The sequence below is a fragment of the Protomyctophum parallelum genome (genome assembly GCF_964188405.1).
Source record: "Protomyctophum parallelum genome assembly, chromosome: 3".
Classification (NCBI taxonomy): Eukaryota; Metazoa; Chordata; class Actinopteri; order Myctophiformes; family Myctophidae; genus Protomyctophum; species Protomyctophum parallelum.
This window is the reverse complement of record NC_139698.1, coordinates 16,618,822-16,639,520: the sequence shown is the minus strand read 5'-3', so window position 1 is coordinate 16,639,520 and position 20,699 is coordinate 16,618,822. Positions and strand designations below refer to the sequence as shown.

The 20,699-nt window shown below is 42.6% G+C and overlaps 1 protein-coding gene across 1 annotated transcript in view; it reads left to right on the top strand.

The window, feature by feature from the left end:
• Positions 1–4,444: 4,444 nt before the first annotated feature.
• The window catches only part of LOC310856558 (solute carrier organic anion transporter family member 1C1-like), a gene marked incomplete at both ends in the record, with an annotated part of 23,297 nt that continues 7,042 nt past the window's right edge, over positions 4,445–20,699 (top strand). Inside the window, 9 exons of the mRNA XM_083762029.1 lie at positions 4,445–4,501; positions 5,523–5,664; positions 6,831–6,963; positions 9,428–9,543; positions 12,649–12,795; positions 13,843–13,941; positions 16,634–16,891; positions 18,171–18,335; positions 18,987–19,182. Of these exons, the coding sequence (XP_083618155.1) occupies positions 4,445–4,501; positions 5,523–5,664; positions 6,831–6,963; positions 9,428–9,543; positions 12,649–12,795; positions 13,843–13,941; positions 16,634–16,891; positions 18,171–18,335; positions 18,987–19,182 (1,313 nt within the window). The remainder of the gene's footprint in view (positions 4,502–5,522; positions 5,665–6,830; positions 6,964–9,427; positions 9,544–12,648; positions 12,796–13,842; positions 13,942–16,633; positions 16,892–18,170; positions 18,336–18,986; positions 19,183–20,699) is intronic.

The window sequence follows — 20,699 nt, the reverse complement described above, 5'->3', positions numbered from 1 at the left end:
TTTGACAGGTGCCTCGGTTTCCTGGTCAGTACTCTCCCGGGGAAGTGGAACTTTCATCAGTTATAATTCGTCCGGGGTAGCGGGTTACAATTTACAATTTACAATTTAGGCATTTAGCAGACGCTCTTAATCCAGAGCGACTTACCTATATAGGAAGAGAATAGGCTTTTAATATCATGCTCACATCAATGTAGACATGCCTGGTGTCGTGGTGCGAGAGGATGAGTGAGATGTCGCTTACCGCCAAGCATACCCGAACTGTCCCTGTCAGCTGTCAGTGGGGAATGAACGCAGAGGCAGACATCTCTTTCCTTTTATCCTGGCGTAGGCGCGTGCACTTGGCCTTGAGCCAATAGGTAGGCTGGTAGTATGTCTGCTCGATGACAAGGCCGAGTAGGCGTGTCCTCCTTGGCCGCGCTCTGCCTCCTCCCCACTGGCTGTCTGGGCTATTATTATGCTTACCTGGCGGGTGGTTGCCTAGCGACACCCCACAATATATATAAACACTTATAACTCCTTGCCTCCTGCCTTTATACCCTAAAATAATCACACTCACAGAGAGCAGCTAGCTCTTCATTACTTTAATGTAAGGATGATGATATCATTGTTTTGTCCAGCGGTGGTGGTGTGGTTCCAAAGATCAATAGTTACTGATACCAGACAGTTGAATTATCTAACACTAGGGGGAGACAGAGCAATAAAATGTCTACTGGTTGAGTCCCCTATCCTATCCTAGTTTAACACCACACGCGCACACACACATGCACACACACAGGAAATGGCACTTCGACTGAACCCTAGATTTTTTATTCACATTATAGCCATTTGTTAAAAAGCTGAATTCAGTGGTCAGTAGTTTATGAGGAGAGACAGACTTTCTGCTGTTATTTATTCATTTTTATTTTTTTATCCCACAATTTTGTAACCCATTTTTCACATGGGGAGAGCAACGGACTTGAACTCATGCTTCCTTCATGCCTGAGGGTCCAAGTTGCTCCTTTAGTCCAACCAGTTCCTTTCCCCTCCATCAGGCGCCCCGGCTGGCCAGGGGGAGGCAGTTTAGAGACCAGGATTACTGCATGTTTTTTGTGAGGGTACCTACCCTAGGGGACACGGGGAGAACATGCAAACTCCACACAGAAAGGCCCTTTCGCCAACCCCGCCTCGGGGGCTTTCTGCTGTTATGGTCAGTAGTTTAACAGGGAGACAGACAGCTTTCTGCTCTGTCAGTAGGTTTTTTGTAGAGCTCAGTAGGTCAACAAATCCACAAAGTTTAGAGAATGCAAGTCGACCCAACCTAGTGAAAATAGCAGATCCACAAGCGCACAATGTGTCACTTCCTGACACTTTGCAAGACTGTAGATCAGCTTTTATTTTTTTTATTATTCATGGCATTTCTTAGATTTGTTTGTTTTTAAAATGTATGCAATGATCACAGCCTGAGCACTGCACACTGTGCAAAGTAGTGTGAAGCCCTGTATGTTTTGCACTATGTCTGTGTGTCCGTGCATGTGTGCAAAATCACACCCATGAACCGAGTGGTGCAACTCCCCTCTCTCTCCCCCCCCCCTCCTCCTCTCTCTCTCTCTCACTCTCTCTCTCTCTCCAGTCAGTGCAGGCCTGGTAATTGGCTCTGGCAGGCCACATTTGGCCGCCAGTCCACCTTTACAGATAGATGCCATTTGAGAACTTCACATGTCCTGCCTTTGGCAATTCAGTAGATTGTATTTGTCAGTGCATTGTCAGAAACAGAACAGTTCAGTAGATCAGCGGTCCCCAAACTTTATTGGCCGTGCACACCCTGCTACCTCCTGACCTGGCTGACGCACCCCCCAGTGCTAAGTCTTTGGCCGATTTTTTTTTTTATATGATTATTGCCAAAAAATCATTACCCTTTTCATGTCACGGGCCCCCTAGAAGGCGTCCGCACGGAACAAGGTGTGCAAGGCAACAAGACACTCCTTCAACACATGGCCCTATATGGCTAACACATGCCCTTATATGTTGTTGTTCTAGTCTGCTAGAATTCACACAAATAGGTTTTTGACTGCTGGTCACAGGTGAAAGAGTATTTACCCTACTATCTCTGTCAGCAGTTAGCCTACATAGACTGAAATGTCATTTTCCCATTACAACACCACCATTTGGGAACCCCTGCCTGAGTAGATTGTCAGTGCATTGTCAGACACAGAACAGTTCAGTAGATTGTCAGTGCATTGTCAGACACAGAACAGTTCAGTAGATTGTCAGTGCATTGTCAGACACAGAACAGTTCAGTAGATTGTCAGTGCATTGTCAGAAACAGAACATTGTCAGTGAGAAGGGGGGGGGGGGGGGCATTTGTTAATTCTATTCAGATTCCTTGAATAGATGGAGTTCCTCTCCTGGACCTTTTTCCACTGACGAAAACTAAGCTATGATGACTAAAACTAAGACTAAATTTATTGACAATTTCATCAACAAATAAAAACTGTTAGGAAGGGACTAGTGGACAAGAGATCCAGTATAAGTCATTTTACACATTGCACACGTTGCATGCTGAAAATAGCAGATCTACAACGTGTCGCACTGCGACGCTCTACAAGCTCTACAAGCACTGCGACGCGTTGTGAGCTTGTAGATTGTCTCTTTTCAGCAAGTGTAAAATCAGTCATCAAGGCCCGCCAAAATACATTTTAGTCGACTAAATCAACTGTAGATTTAGTCGACTAAAACTAGACAAAAACTAAAACTTTCCAGGTGACTAAAATGTGAAAATTATTGAAGAGACTATAGGACTAAAACAAACAATTATAATGTGCCGCCAAAAACAACACTGCTGGACTCAGTAGCAAAGCAGTAGAATTGGCATTAGGCTAATCAAGGAATAAAACCGGCAGCATTTTCAGGAAAAGATCAGGAAAGCGTGAAGAGTTGGAATGGCACATCTCATCTGTATGTATGCCATGCATAGGCTGTCATTTTTGCTTGTCCACATGACCAGATGGCATGCTAGGTTACTGATTACACCCGAGGCTCAAAGTCCTGCAAAGTGGCATGCAGCTTTCAACCTGCTCCTACTGTGCCACACAGGACTGCCGGCAAGGTAAATACCAAGCATTGTTTTCACCTGCATATATTTTTTTTATATATTTTTCTTTATTAATTTGTTATTATTTTTTTAGACAGCAGTATTACAAAGCGTACATTATTTCAAACTTAATTTATTGTGTTTCTCTTTTGGCGGAGAAACACAAGTAAAAAATAAAATGTATGAAAAACTAACCACATCAAGGCTTGACAGCAAAGAACATTACAATTACGATTAAATCCATCTAACTCTACAAAATATAAAGGCTTTACATAATTCAACACGGTTTAGTCCATAAGTTAATGGACAGATCTTTATGTAGATGTAGAGACATGCTCATCGTGCTCATGACTATCATTTATTACATATCTATATATACTCCTGTACGGTGAAGACCTTTGGAGGCAGCCAGTGCCCTTTAACACCGTTTTTACAAGCACATATTAAGATGTGTTGTGTACTTATGTAGACCCTCACCGCAAAGGGGTGCAGTACTTAGTTTAGACAGTACGTAGTTTAGACTAGTCATTTGGTTAGACCAGTCATTAGTCCTACAACTACAACCTATCTCAAACCCTCACCCTAAACCTAACCTCCCACGGGGCAGCACACCTAAAGCTAACCTTAACCTATGTCTAACCAATGACTAGTCGAAACTAAGTATGCACCCCTGCAAAGTGCCCTCCTCACAAGCTCTCTCTCTCTCTCTCTCTCTCTCTCTCTCTCTCTCTCTCTCTCTCTCTCTCTCTCTCTCTCATAGATAAGATATACATACTGACATAAGAGCTGGACTCGAACCCGGTCCAGGAGAGCTGTCTGTCTGTCTGTCTGTCTGTCTGTCTGTCTGTCTGTCTGTCTGTCTGTCTGTCTGTCTGTCTGTCTGTCTGTCTGTCTGTCTGTCTGTCTGCCTGCCTGCCTGCCTGCCTGCCTGCCTGCCTGCCATACATACCTACTTGTGCGCAAGCAGAGCGCGCAAGTACTGCTACTAACTAATGTCTATTACAACTGCTGTTCTAAATCCTTTAGACCCGTTATTGACGTTATACCAACCTTGAGACGTACCTTAGTTACATCACCATCAACAGCCAATGAGGGACCACCATTATTACCCCGACATACATACATGTATACCCAGACGATCACTAAACGTACCTTAGTTACGTCATCAAGAATGGTGGTCCCTTATGGTGGACAGACACCGACTTACATACCCAGCCGATCGCATTACTTGTGCACTCTGCTTGCCGCAAGTAAATATTAGGACAAATAAGTACAAGTATGCAAAGTGCATTTGTAATTAACGTGACTGCATTTGACAGATCTGGTGCATCTCCATCTTCCTGTGTCTTCTGACCACATCCACACGGTGACATCATGAGCGTTGACACCAAGGAGGCGGGGCCACGAGAGCCTTGCTGCTCCAAGCTCAAGGTCAGCACCTTTGTCATCACCGTGTAAAAACATCAAACACTTTGTCCTCACTGTGTTTAAACATCAAACACTTTGTCATCACTGTGTATAAACATCAAACACTTTGTCATCACCGTGTAAAACATCAAACACTTTGTCATCACCGTGTAAAAACATCAAACACTTTGTCCTCACTGTGTTTAAACATCAAACACTTTGTCATCACCGTGTATAAACATCAAACACTTTGTCATCACCGTGTAAAACACCAAACACTTTGTCATCACCGTGTTTAAAAATCAAACACTTTGTCATCACCGTGTAAAAACATCAAACACTTTGTCCTCACCGTGTTTAAACATCAAACACTTTGTCCTCACCGTGTTTAAAAATCAAACACTTTGTCATCACCGTGTATAAACATCATACACTTTGTCATCACTGTGTAAAACATCAAACACTTTGTCATCACCGTGTAAAACAGAAAAACACAATGTCATCACTGTGTAAAAATATTCAAAGGCTACGTAGGCCTGGGCTATACCTACAGTATATGGATCTTTTGCATAACGGATATTTTCGTCCTGCGTCCACACACACAAACGCAGAAACACATTGAACACAGGAGAAAATCACTGCAGTAGCAGGTTTCAATTGTAGGCTATATGATTTACACTTATGAGGTGCCAAATACTATATATATAGGCCTATCCACTTTGTCATCACCTGCATGTATAAACATGTGTATGTCCAACCAGGGAAACTCCCCCCTGACAGGTGTAAAGGAGCAACTTGGACACTGAGGCATGAAGGAAGCATGAGTTCAAGTCTGTTGCTCTTCCCCTTGTCCCCCATATATGGGGACTAGGTTGGTGGAGGGTGTGTAGAGCCCAGGATCACATTAGATGATTGACACAGGGGTGAAAAATGGGTTACAAAATCGTGGGATATTAAAAAAAAAAAAAAAGAAGAAAAGAAAACATGTGTATGTGTGCGAGCGTGCGTGCGTGTGTGCATGTTTGTGCGTGCGTGTGTTCTGCAGATATTCATCGCATCGATGTGTTACCTGTACTTTGCCAAGTCCTTTGGGGACGCCTACATGAAGAGCTCCATCATCCAGATTGAAAGGAGGTTTGGGATTCCCAGCTCACTCATAGGAGTCATCAATGGAAGCTTTGAGATGGGTACGTTTAGCCAGGCCATGCAGAACTTGTTCCCCGAGACTGCATGTGTCGCGGTCACATTTTAGTGGGTACCCTTTAATGTTTTGTTTCCTACATTTAGTTTTTTAACTATTATTTCGAAACGTTTTCAAAGAAACGTTCCCAAAGAAAAGGGCAACATTTTTCATGAATTCATTTAAAACAAATTCAATGATTTTGTTTAGTAATTTCATGAAGAAATATAGAAGAAAAATATAAGAAATTCCATAAATTAGAAAACGTAGTGAAAATAGCCGATCTATACAAGCTTTTAGATCTGCTTATTTTCACTAGTTTGGGTCCCAGGCACAATCAAATCTCTCTTTTGGGACACAGTCCAAAAAAGTGGTTTTCAACCCTTTTCATATCGCAGCGCATTGTGAGCTTGTGGATCTGCTATTTTCAATAGATTTTGTACACATTTTGAACTGGGAAATCCTGCAATATGAGTACTTTTACTTTTAGTACTTTAAGTACATTTGTTGCAGATACTTTTGTACTTTTATTCAAGTACATTTTCAATTCCGTACTTTTATTTGTAACAAAGTAGTAATAAATTGCAGTATTGGTGCTTTTACCATTGCATTCATAGTAGGATCAAAACAATTATAAAAAAAAAACTATTTGATGTGCACATCAGTTATAGTAGGCCTAGCTGGCCGCACAATATGTATTTACATACACATTGGATTTTGATCTTCGAAATTCTAATATTATCCAAATAGGCTAAGCAGGTGAACACTATTTTATTGTTGTTTTTTAATTAATACAAAACAAAAATCTATTACATTTTGGTGGGTTTCTCTTTTCCTCTCTTTTATTGGGAGCACCAGTGCTACCAAGTAAGTAAATAATTTAATTGATTGATTGATTGATTGATTGATCTGACTGATACGATGTCTTCCATCCATCCATATATCCATCCATCCAGTCGTTCATCGATCCATCCATCCATCCATCCATCCATTCACTCACTCACTCACTCACTCACTCACTCACTCACTCACTCACTCACCCACTCACTCACCCACCCATTCATTCATTCATTCATTCATTCATTCGTTCATTCATTCATTCATTCATTCATTCATTCATTCATTCATCCATCCATCCATCCATCCATTCATTCATCTATCCATCTCTCCCAGGCAACCTGTTAGTAATAGCCTTTGTGAGCTACTTTGGGGGTAAGCTCCATCGCCCCAGGCTGATTGCGGCTGGCTGTCTGGTCATGGCTGCCGGGGCCTTCTGCAGTGCCCTGCCTCACTTCTTCATGGAACGGTCAGTAAACACACACTTCCATTTATAATTGACTATGCTTTTATACCAGTCATTCTCAAAGACCCCTGCCTAGACCATCTCATAACTTCAAAAGGCCATTAAACACCCCATGGCTGCAAATCCCGCACGTCAAAACAGTCCACCCTCATTACTGTCAATTTATATTCCCCACAGTTTGCGTTCGATAAATTGATGAAAAATGATTTATGCGCGTTCTCAAATGATGTTGCTCCCTGCAGTGTGCAGCACTGCGACACTTCCGGTCGGTCCGATATGTTTTTCTTCATACATTTTTAGAAAGAAATCTTTTACCACAAACTGTAAAAGTAAAGGGTTTTCCCCGTGTGACCTAGCCTCGGTCCCAGGCTTACTTATCTGCGAAAAGAAAAGCCTGGTCACAACATAAGGCAGAGAAGCTTTGGCGGATGTATCGTCCGGAACATCCGTCAGATGTATTTCCCCCGGATACGATATTTTCCAGACCAATAACAACACTTGTTTGTTTCGTGGAGAATGTGAACTGATTTGTAAAGCATTCAATGTCATTTCCTTGGGCGATACTTCCGCTAAAATCCCGCAACTTCAGCCCGCAAACAAATGATAGCTTCTACAGCATAGGTTGCCCAGGGTGCGTGTGACCTCATGTGCTTTCAGATATTGACCAGCCTTTGTTTTACCTCAAAATGTATAGTTACTTTTCCACGACTGATATTGTGATCATGTGTCATTCATGACCAGTGTTGGGCAATATTACTTAGGAGAGTAATATCTTTACTTTACTTATTACTCCTTATAAAAAGTAATAATATTACATTACTTATTACTTGGAAACAAGAGTAATTATGTTACATATTACTTTATATTACTTTTCAACCGGGCCCCTTCCACCCGCAAAAATAACACAATCTGTTTAGCCAGCTCCTTTTACAACTGAATCCAATTCATTGGAATAAGAAGTCTCCAATCAGCCAAACTGAATAATTGCAGGATATAAAACAAAAATTGTCAACAGTCTCTCATCAGCCTTTTTATGCTGCATATTCCACATTTGGGTTTCAACATCAACTATCTGAACTGCACACACATGGCTGCAGCATCTCAAAACGGACAGTAGGCCTATATATTGTATACATAAATAACAAACAATAAAATAAAGCAACAGTCTCTGACCTTTTTGAGGCAGCCTCTCAAGACAGACTGTTGACTCACGTCCAATTCAAAGGAAAAAGAGGGCGCTGCTATATTCCTTTATTTGCTGATGGGTTCTCAGATTGGAGGCAGCCTAACATTGGACCTCAAAGTTTATTTTTCCAATGCCAGAGCGGTTGCGCAAAGACCCACCCGGCAGCACTGTTTAATGCAATTTATTTGTGCATCATTGCATGTATAAGTATTTTTGTTGACAAAGTTGTAAATGTCAACAGTATAGCCTAGGCCTATATCCATAACATAAGCAAGCAGAAAGTAGAAAGCGTAGCCTATCTGTGTATCAGATTGTGAAAATATTATAATAACAATAATAATAATACAATTATTGAAAGAGAGAACTAGTGTATTGTCTGCTAGCGTGATGCTTGATTATTTTATGGATATATTTACATTTACTTTGTCATGAGTAATTCAACAAAAAAAACGTATATTAAACACACACAAATACATTGCATTAAACAGTGCTGACTCCGGGCACCGGGCGGACCATGATGGATCTGATTAAATGAGGCCGTGTCAACTGTTCATGAGGGACGGTTTAACCTCTCGTCTACAACAATACACCCAGCGACGAGCCAATTCTTCAGATAGTCTCTATTTATGTCCTGGCGTTTCAAATCCAGTCTGTTTTGCCTGCACGGGGGGGAGCTCTGTGTTTCTCGTGCGTCTTTAAACAGTTGCTTCAACACGTTTAGATAAAGTGTTTTTTTTGCACAAGCAAAGTTTACAACGGACATTAATATACTTGGCATCTTTGACAGACAAGAATGCAAAATAAATAATACAGATACATTTCATATGGTCTCTGTCTGTCTCTGTTGTTTTTTGGAATTGAAGCGAGTCTGAGACGAGACCCCAGACGCATACGCTACGTCATAACTGTGCGCAGGCTGTGCAGGCCAACAAAAACAGATCTACAAGCTACAACGCACGTCTGTTTTTACCCGTTAGCTTGTAGATCTGTTCTATTTTTGCATGCCATGCAACAACCATCTACTGTGAGTGCATAACCCAACGAATGATACAAAACAAATGACTCTCATTTGTAAGTGAAAGTAAGGAGTAACGAAGCGTGTTTTGGCGGAGTAAATAGTTACTATATTACTATTTCTGCAGAGTAATTCGTTATACTACTCGTTACTGGAAAAAAGTAATAATATTACAGTAATATGTAACTATAGTAACTCGTTACTGCCCAACACTGTTCATGACAGGTGATGATCATGTGTTTGTCATGACTGTCTCCATGTCTCAGGTACACGTATGAGAGCAGTATGACACACAGCGCACACGCCAATGCCACAGACACGGGACCCTGCATGACCAGCATAGAGCCGGAGGAGCTGCCGTCTGCAGGACACCATAAAGCAGGTGACACTACAGACACACACACCATGAAGCAGGTGACACTACAGACACACCATAAAGCAGGTGATACTACAGACACACTGTAAAGCAGGTGACACTACAGACACACCATAAAGCAGGTGACACTACAGACACACCATAAAGCAGGTGACACTACAGACACACCATAAAGCAGGTGACACTACAGACACACCATGAAGCAGGTGACACTACAGACACACCATGAAGCAGGTGACACTACAGACACACCATGAAGCAGGTGACACTACAGACACACGCACCATAAAGCAGGTGACACTACAGACACACGCACCATAAAGCAGGTGACACTACAGACACACCATGAAGCAGTTGACACTACAGACTAGTGCTGCCGTAATTGTCCAAAAATTGGATTGGGTTTTTAATTGGATTTTAAAAACCCACGTGGATTCGAGCAATTCGACCCATTCGGATTTCGGATTTCAATTTGAGCCATTCGGATTTATTAATAATTATATTTACACCAATACAACCTGAGACATAACATTTAAGATTGCATTGCTGGCGCAACTCTCTCTCCGCACATTGGTGCTGCTGAAAAGCAAGTTGCAACACAACGCATGCATTCTCCCTTCTCCAGTAAAACTTGTTTTTTTCTTAAATGAGCAATCCTACCACACAGCCTTATCAAAACGAGGCACGGAGGCAGTATTAATTCACAGAACAGTACACTGCATTGCTGCTGCTCCCGGACCCGGCACCACATTTCATCCTTACGCATTTTATTTATCTTCTTATAATTTCCTGAAGGATAAAGTCGCTTCATGATTCTCCCGTCTGAACGTAAAAGGCTCCCGCGGCCCCGCCCGCCCTGTGCTCACTACGCAGGCTGCGCTGCTAGGAAGAGTACAAGGCAGAGCTGATTTATTCTTTAATGTATGCCGGTGTCGGCGTGTCGCGTGCAAATATAACTCATCTACAAGCTCACAAGTCACAACGCGTCGCTTACCCATGGCACCGTCTCGCGAAAACTAATAATAATAATAAATAAAAAATATATTTTATTATTATTTTTTATTCAAACCTTAATTTTATATATCCGGTTATTCATTTTTTTTTTTTATTCGAAAATATATTCGGATATAGAATATTCGTTGGCAGCTCTACTACAGACACACCATAAAGCAGGTGACACTACAGACACACCATAAAGCAGGTGACAGTACAGACACACCATAAAGCAGGTTACACTACAGACACACAATAAAGCAGGTTATACTACAGACACACACACCATAAAGCAGGTGACACTACAGACACACTGTAAAGCAGGTGACACTACAGACACACACACACCATAAAGCAGGTGACACTACAGACACACTGTAAAGCAGGTGACACTACAGACACACCATAAAGCAGGTGACACTACAGACACACAATAAAGCAGGTTATACTACAGACACACCATAAAGCAGGTGGCACTACAGACACACAATAAAGCAGGTTATACTACAGACACACCATAAAGCAGGTGGCACTACAGACACACAATAAAGCAGGTGATACTACAGACACACTGTAAAGCAGGTGACACTACAGACACACCATAAAGCAGGTGACACTACAGACACACAATAAAGCAGGTTATACTACAGACACACCATAAAGCAGGTGGCACTACAGACACACCATGAAGCAGGTGACACTACAGACACACTGCCCTCTGCAGGACATCCGTAAAGCAGGTGGCGTGACGGCAGCGTTCTTTTGGATCATATTCTGTGCAGGGTTATTATAGTTTTTCTTTTTCAGTTTGTCATTTTGTTTTGTCAGTTTAAATTGTAAAGGCTTAGTGTTAGTTCAGTTTGTATTTGTTTTCAGTGTTTGTTTGTTTATTTGTTTGTTTGTTAATTTGTTTTATTTCTGTAATATTATTAGTCAGGGGTAAGATTCAACAAGGTCAGAAAAAATAATGACCCCAAAAAAGCAAGATGTGCCTGGGCCGTGGCTCAGCGGTCCAGGCACCTTGGCTGGTAATCCAGTCTGGCAGTGTGCCGCGGGTTCGACTCCCGATCCCGACGGTCTTTACTGCATGTCACCCCCCCCCCCATCTCTCTCCCCATTTCCTGTCAGCCTACTGTCTATCCCTCCATAAAAAATATAAAATAAAAGGTGACTAAAAAGCAAGATCTACAAGTTTATGGCTCATAACGTGTCGCATTGTGCTGTGAGCTATAGTAGATTTAGTAGACGTGTTTTGATATACCAAGAACATATTTCTTTGTGATTTAACTGAGATCTTCCAATACTCTTTTTGTTAATTCCTCAGTTTTAGTTTATACATTGCGATCTTGAAAATATGTAAAACAGTGCATAACTATAGTCCTGGGTTTCTATAGGTGTAGGCATACCCGTTTCTATCTCTATCTAATCTATACACAATGCTATCCCAGACAATATATTATATACCTATAGTAAGAGAAACCTATGAAAATCTGGGAACTAAATCTTTACCAATAAATGTCTTCACCAATGTGTTTCTAAAGGTGTCTAATAACATGTACTAGAAGTTTGAAATCCAACTCCCGTGGGAAATTTGTGTTATTAGCATACTATGTGACCATACCATTAACTTCCTATATAAGGAAAAAACTGTCAAAATGTAATTATTCTTTAAGTAGGATGTGACATATGAAACTAGGGGATTTTCATGATTCTGAATCCATTTCAAGCATTTGTTTTGCACAAAAAACACAAAAAACTGTGGATATGGCCCAATGAATGGTATGGATTCAGAATCATGAAAACCTCCTAGTTTCATGTCACATGCTACTTAAAGAATGATGACATTTTGACATTTATTTTGCCTTATATAGGATGTTCGTGGTATGGTGGTATGGTCACATAAATTATGCTAATAACTCAAATTGCCCACAGTAGTTGCATTTCAAACTTTTAGTACACCTTTAGAAAAACCTTAAGAAATTTCTTGGTAGCGATTTAGTTCCCAGATTGGTCAAATACCTGATAAAATGCCCTTTCCTACTAGAAAATGAACTTGGCAAAAGCATGTTTCTAACTGCACCAGCTGAGTCTAGATGTGTCTTGTGTGTTTCCACCCAGGCTGTGAGAAGGAGGCTGGCTCCTCCATGTGGGTGTATGTGTTTGTGGGGAACATGCTCCGAGGCATTGGAGAGACTCCCGTCGTGTCTTTAGGAGTGTCCTACCTGGACGACTTCTCCCGAGAGGAGAACACTGCCTTCTACATAGGTGAGTTATACTGAGGAGAACAAGTGTTCTACATAGGTGAGTCACTGAGGAGAACACTGCCTTCTACATAGGTGAGTCACTGAGGAGAACACTGCCTTCTACATAGGTGAGTCACTGAGGAGAACACTGCCTTCTACATAGGTGAGTCACTGAGGAGAACACTGCCTTCTACATAGGTGAGATACTGAGGAGAACGTTCTACACTGCCTTCTACATACTGACCCCTTTTACACCGGTTGGTTCCCAATGGGAACCGGTTCAGTTCTTTGTGGTTCTTAGTCCATGAGCCATGTTAATTATGTTAATTATGAATAGAGTGGGCAAAAGCATACCTATATAAGATTGTTATCACCATGGAACTTCCCCAGTTGACTGCTTTGATTTATTGTATTACAATTTTTTACAAATGTAAATACGCAAATAAGGCATTATATAGGAAAATATGCAAAAATAAATACATAAAAGCTACTACTGTGGAAGGGTTATCATAATTAATTTACTTATATTGATCCTATAAATAATTTAATATAGGTATGTTTTTTCTCACTCAATTCATAATTAACATTCTAATTTAGGAGCTCTGGCTCATGGACTAAGAACCAAAAGGAACTGAACCGGTTCCCACTGGGAATCAACCAGTGGAAAAGGGGTCTCTGTGAGTTATGGAGGTGCTTACTGGACTTGAATCCGTCTAGAACACTAAACCTGGGTGATTTTCACCTGGACAATTATGTTTATGTGATTTTCATGATGTTGCCTGGGTTCGTCCATGATGCTCAGTGACATCATAGAACAGGGGTTTTGGACCAGTGGTCCGGGGACCACCAGTGGTCCTTGAGGGGTGTTCCAGGAGGTCCCCATCTGAATGATGCATAGTACGTTGGTAACCAAATGAACCCTTATAGATCTTTAACTCTTGAGAGCATAACATTTATTATTGTTAAACATCTGCATTACTGGCTGTTACGAAACACTTTCTATAGCAATGATTACTGGTACTATCATATCTCTCTCTCTCTCTCTCTCTCTCTCTCTCTCTCTCTCCAGCATGCATCCAGACCATAGGGATGTTCGGTCCAATTGCAGGGTACATGATGGGTTCGTTATGTGCTAAGATCTACGTGGACATTGACACTGTGGATTTAGGTAAGCCATTCCTCTGAACCTTTCGTCCCTACTGGGACAACGGAAAGCATTGTGTTTCTCTTGGGGTGGAACTTTTGTCGAAAATAGCCTCGGCAAAGAGGTTTTGGTTTGCAGGCTAAAAAGAGCAGACCATGAGTATCGAGCCAAAGGTCATGTTTTCAAAGTAGTGAAGGGTTTAAGTCATCCGATTTCTGAAAACACACATTTAACATGAATCCAACATGTAGTGGGGGGGAGTCCCCGCTTCACCTCTCTCTCATCTAGCGGGAGTCCCTGCTTCACCTCTCTTTCGGCTAAGGGGTCTTTGGTCTGAGTTGAAGACTCCTCCCGTTGTATATTAAGGTCCCAGACATAAGCGGGGGTCTGTGGCATAATTATGCATTCAACCGGGGGTTCTTGAAATGAAAAAAAGTAGAGAGAAAACATGAGATCAACAATCACGGATATCATCATTATCATCAGCACCTTTATTTATACTCAGAAGTACAATTGAGGACAGTCCCTCATTTTCAATGTAGCCGAGGTTACACATAATATTCGTCCACCCCTAACTGAATTAGTTGCAGGCATCAGCTGCCTGCAACTAACCCAAATCCCTGCTAGCGTGTGTCCTTCTCCCTGAGAGCGTTACCATCAACCATGTTGTGTCCTTCTCCCAGAGAGTGTTACCATCTTATTTATTTTGATTTGATTATCTTTATTTTGAAACCTTCAGGTAAAACAGTCAAATAAGATAATAATAAAAAACAATATATATATATATATATATATATATATATATATAACCACAATGCATGTATATTTCTTTTTTGAATGAAATAAGAAAATTATAATGACAACAATGTGATCGTTGATCCTGCACCTGAAGTTCAAAAAGGAGTAGGAAGAAGTAAAAACGTATTTACTCCTACCCCCATCTTAAACATTCACCAATAAGTAATTACAATAAACATATAATCCAAGTGTTACTGCATCCATACATACATACACATATACACACGTACATGTGTACATGTGTATGTAAGAATAGTAATTGAAGGGATTGTGACATTAAAAAAAAGGTTTTGGAATTGTTCTTGTTTTTTTTAGGTTTTCTAATCTCAATTGCACCCAAAAAACATGAACTTTTAACATTCAGTAGATTTTCTGTGATCTGGGGTTTTCTGGCTCAAACAGGTGCTCTGATTTGCCGGCAGTAAGTGACATCACTTACTGCAAATCCCATATATGTCAATGGGATTTGCCAGCAGATGTCACTGTTTCACTGTGTTGCCTGTTTTCATTGTAGCTCAAAAGGCAAAAAACCCAAAAGAAAACTTCAGACCACAGAAAATCAGGTTTTTTGGGTGTAATTGAGGTCATAAAACCTAAAAGAAAAAAGAAAAATAAATGAAAATGAATGTCAAAAAACCTTTAAGTAATCAAGTATAGCCCGAGACAATCAATGTGCCTCATCCTCCACTCTGTAATAGTTAAGTAAGTCATTTTTATACATCCTCTTAAATTGTACAATGTTGGTGCTTTGTTTGAGTTCTACAGCCAGACCATTCCACAAATTGACCCCGCAGATTGTTATACATTGACTTTTCATGTTGTGTCCTTCTCCCAGAGAGTGTTACCATCAACCATGTTATGTCCTTCTCCCAGAGAGTGTTACCATCAACCATGTTGTGTCCTTCTCCCAGAGTGTTACCATCAAACATGTTGTGTCCTTCTCCCAGAGAGTGTTACCATCAACCATGTTGTGTCCTTCTCCCAGAGTGTTACCATCAACCATTATGTGCAGGGGTCACCAACATGTGTCACAGATGTGTCCGTGGCAACAACTTGGTCTTGTCCGTGGCAAAGTTTAGATTTTCTTTTTTTCCATAACAACATTATAATGTTCTTATTTTGACCCACTTACTGAATGTCAAGTCTCCAGGTTTTCGGGAACCCCTTTTGGTGTTTCAAGCATTATGTTATACTTTAGCTATTGAAAAATAACAGATCTACAAGCTCTTAGCGCGGCACCGAGTGCCGCAAGATGAGCTTGGAGCTCTGCTATTTATTTTAAATCGTGAAAATGTGGCCCAAATGTTTGAATATATTCTTTCAGACTTTTTTAACTCAAATCTTTGCTTCTGGGGGGGTTCCTGGAACAATTTTCAGATGGGGGTCTGTGGCCTATTACATATCATTTTTGGGGTCCTTGACATGAAATATTATTATTAATTATTATTATTATTATTATTATTGTTATTATTATTATTATTATATGAACCACATGAGTTTTTTCAGAAAAAAATACATTTTAAAAATACTTTTTTAAATTTCGAAGTCAGGCCTAAACGGATTAATAGGGAAACAGCAACGTTTCGGCCTATGCTGCCTTCATCAGGCTATCTTTTTCATATAAAAGATGAAGGCCGCATAGGACTAAACGCTGCTGTTTCCCTATTAAAGTTGGTTCACTGCATTTGAAGACAGGGTGCACGTGTTTGTCTGTGGCAAAACAAAATTGAATGTTGACAAAAGATGTCCACCACACAAGCCAACATGGCGACGACGACCCCTGATTATGCCGTACGTGTCTCTTCTCCCCAGACACCGTGACCATCGACCACAGGGACCACCGCTGGGTGGGGGCCTGGTGGCTGGGCTTCCTCCTGACTGTCTTCCTCCTGACTGTCCTTCTGTCTCTTCTCCCCAGACACCGTGACCATCGACCACAGGGACCACCGCTGGGTGGGGGCCTGGTGGCTGGGCTTCCTCCTGACCACCATCCTCATGCTGGTGGCCGGGCTCCCGTTCTGGTTCCTGCCAAAGTCTCTGCCCAAGCAGGGCCAGCCGAGTGCCGCCGTGGAGGAGCCCGAGCAGGAGCCCGAGCAGGAGGACTTCCTGCCGGAGGACCAGCCCGCTACACACCAGGACACAGACAAGACGGTCACTTTTGCTGGCCTGGCTAAAGGTGCCAAATTCAATTTTGTCGGGCATAGACATTTTTTATTGTATCTCCATATTTGTTTGTATGTTTTTATGATGATTAGTAGTAGTAGTAGTAGTAGTAGTAGTAGTAGTAGTAGTAGCAGCAGCAGCAGCAGCAGCAGCAGTAGTAGTGGTAGTATTAGCAGTAGTAGCAGTATTAGTAGTATTTATGCCATATTTGACATTCTTTGTACAAAGAGGTGCGCAAAAGTAACGAAGATAGCCGATCTACAAGATCGGCTTTTGTTTGGCTATTTTGGAAACATTTTGAGAATGAAAGTGGTCAAGTGTGTGTGTGTGTGTGTGTGTGTGTGTGTGTGTGTGTGTGTGTGTGTGTGGGTGGGGGGGGGTTAATGTGTTCGAACGACAACCTACCTCTCAAACCCTCACCCTAACCCTAACCTCCCCCGGGGCAGCACACCTAAACCTAACCCCAACCCTCTCCCGACCCCCAGCATACCTCGGACCAATGCTCCTTTGAACCAATGTTCCGTCAAGTTTTGTACAAGTTAAACCAATGAAAAGTGTTAAGAAGAGCTTGTGAGTCTATAACTATATTCCCCTTGTATAAGAAAAACAAGTGGATTAGTATAAAAATAAATAATGTAAACAAAGCTGACGAAATTCACTGGGCGGCTGAATGCATAGAGTGGATTATGCAATAAAACCTGGGATCGATGAAGTGTAAGCTTATCTAATTAGGTCAAAGTTGACAAAACATATCTGTCTCTTTAGCTCTCTCTCTCTCTAGGAAAAAAGGGACTAAAAGCTCAGTCCGGACTAAACAACAAGTGACATGCTTGTGCATGCTTATTCTGTTTACACATCATGGTGACAGTCCTAGGAGCGTGCCGTGTAGTAACCTCTGTAACAGAGCAGAGTCCAACACGCTTATACATTCATGCAATCCACACCCGCAGCACTTTACTACATGTGGAGTTTTTAAAGTGACACAAGTAGGCCTTACACCCGATGGGGTGTAAAGGCATATTCATACTCCAGTGTTAGATCATAAGGTGACCAAACTGTGGTTAGTAAAAGCAGAGAGATGTGTTCGGGTGACGGCGCTTATCACCGGGTGCGTGACGTCATGTGTTCACTTTATCACCTAAAACTGGAGTACGAATAGGCCTTAAGAGCTCAATCCAAAACAAGCCGATGTAATTAAGCTTTGCTAACCACCCTGCTAATCTTTCTGACACCCAATGATGTATCTTGATTGGTGATGGACCGTGGTTGTGTGCTTGTGTCTTTGCGGCCAGACTTCTTCCCGTCTCTGAAGAGGCTGTTCAGCAACGGCGTCTACAGGCTGTTCCTCCTGGTGTCCCTGGTCGCTCTGAACAGCTTCATCGGCTTGCTCACATACGAGCCCAAGTTCATGGAGCAAGTGTATGGCCAGCCTGCCTCCAAGACCATCATGCTGATAGGTAGGCTAAGTGTGTACCAAATGTATCCCTTGATATATGTGGCCAAATTTGACTGAGGGACTGCCATTGGATTTTTTTGTGTGTCATATGAAAGCAGGGAATCATAGCTTCAAATTGGCATATTGGTTGTTCAGTTTGACCGACCAGTTTTGGAGATATGGCTTATAGAGTAATGTCTTGCAGAAAAGAGCGAGGTGAGAAAACAGGCTTGAAAGGTTCACGTCTGTGGTCTCTAACATTACACATTATAGCTACATGTTTAAGCATTTATTTCATATTTGCATGTCGATTTCAGCTCTAATATTAATTTCAGACATGCTCTAGTATGTGAAGAGTCTGCCTGTGCTATTAACTCATTTTGGATAAAATATAAATAAATTAAGTTTTTCTTAAATGACACGATGGGAACTTTTTACTTTTAAAACTGTGATGTGATCACAGTAAGAAAAATATTATGTTGAAACATTTTTCATCAACCCTATTTCCGTAGATTTACCCTGTCGATTTACAAGACAGTATCTGTACCATTTACCGACACTATACATACCGGAGAATTTCATTCACAATTTCACACCATATTGTCCATGATTTTATTTCTTTATTTAAAAAATAAAATGAAAATCAGTTTCTGTTTCTGTCACCCTGCACTAGGTACGATGACCCTGCCTGCCATGGCGGCGGGTTTCATCACAGGGGGGATCGTGTTGAAGCGCTTCAAGCTGGGCATGCTGGGAGCGTCCAGGATCTGCGTCGGCGCCACCTTCCTGGCGTCCTGCCTCTACCTGCTCCACTTCTTCCTCTACTGTGACAACGCCAAGGTGGCAGGGCTCACTGTCACCTACCAGGGGTGAGTGGTTGGGTGGGTGGCAGGACTCACTGTCACCTACCAGGGGTGAGAGGTTGGTTGGGTGGGTGGCATGAGGGCTCACTGTCACCTACCAGGGGTGAGTGGTTGGGTGGGTGGCAGGACTCACTGTCACCTACCAGGGGTGAGAGGTTGGTTGGGTGGCAGGGCTCACTGTCACCTACCATGGGTGAGAGGTTGGTTGGGTGGCAGGACTCACTGTCACCTACCAGGGGTGAGAGGTTGGGTGGGTGGCAGGGCTCACTGTCACCTACCATGGGTGAGAGGTTGGTTGGGTGGGTGGCAGGGCTCACTGTCACCTACCAGGGGTGAGAGGTTGGGTGGGTGGCAGGACACACTGTCACCTACCAGGGGTGAGAGGTTGGGTGGGTGGCAGGGCTCACTGTCACCTACCAGGGGTGAGAGGTTGGGTGGGTGGCAGGGCTCACTGTCACCTACCAGGGGTGATTGGTTGGGTGGGTGGCAGGGCTCACTGTCACCTACCAGGGGTGATTGGTTGGGTGGGTGGCAGGACACACTGTCACCTACCAGGGGTGACAGGTTGGGTGGGTGGCAGGGCTCACTGTCACCTACCAGGGGTGAGAGGTTGGGTGGGTGGCAGGGCTCACTGTCACCTACCAGGGGTGATTGGTTGGGTGGGTGGCAGGGCTCACTGTCACCTACCAGGGGTGAGAGGTTGGGTGGGTGGCAGGGCTCACTGTCACCTACCAGGGGTGAGAGGTTGGATGGGTGGCAGGGCTCACTGTCACCTACCAGGGGTGAGAGGTTGGGTGGGTGGCAGGACACACTGTCACCTACCAGGGGTGAGAGGTTGGGTGGGTGGCAGGGCTCACTGTCACCTACCAGGGGTGAGTGCGCACAGCTGTACTATATGCTGAGAACGTTTAATAAGGGGCCTTTCTCAGCCCCACCCCTCTCCCACTGTTTATATTGTGTTCAGTTTCCAAGACGGCCGGCAATTAAACTCAGACACAAGACAGGTGTCTTGAATGTGGGAACGCAGCCCAGTAAGAGCATATGTCGACCCCACCCGCTCACTAGAGATGCAACCGATCCGATATTATATCGGTATCGGCCTCCGATCCAGCTTAATTAATGTATCAGAGATCGGATTTGATGCCACCGATACACGCTCCGATACAGGAGGGGGACACGTTAATGTTTACAGTCCGTCCTGCACAGACAGTGCAGTGAGCGAATCCAACCTCCAGTATGTACAGACTGCAAACAGAGACTATAGAAAAAATCCCCACTAAGGTGCAATATGCAAGAGAATGGAATCACTTACAGCTTTAACAGTAATAAAAGTATAAAGTTTACCCGTCGCACGGATCAGTCAAGTGCTTGCGCAGTTCAGTTGTGTGGTGGAGCCTATCATCTAGCTGCGTTCTGACATTGTTGTGATGAGATTGCTCTTGTAATCCATTCTTCTGCTATATATTTACTGCACACACGTGCTGTTTAGCGCTATGTGATTCAATCTTTGTAACTTTATTATT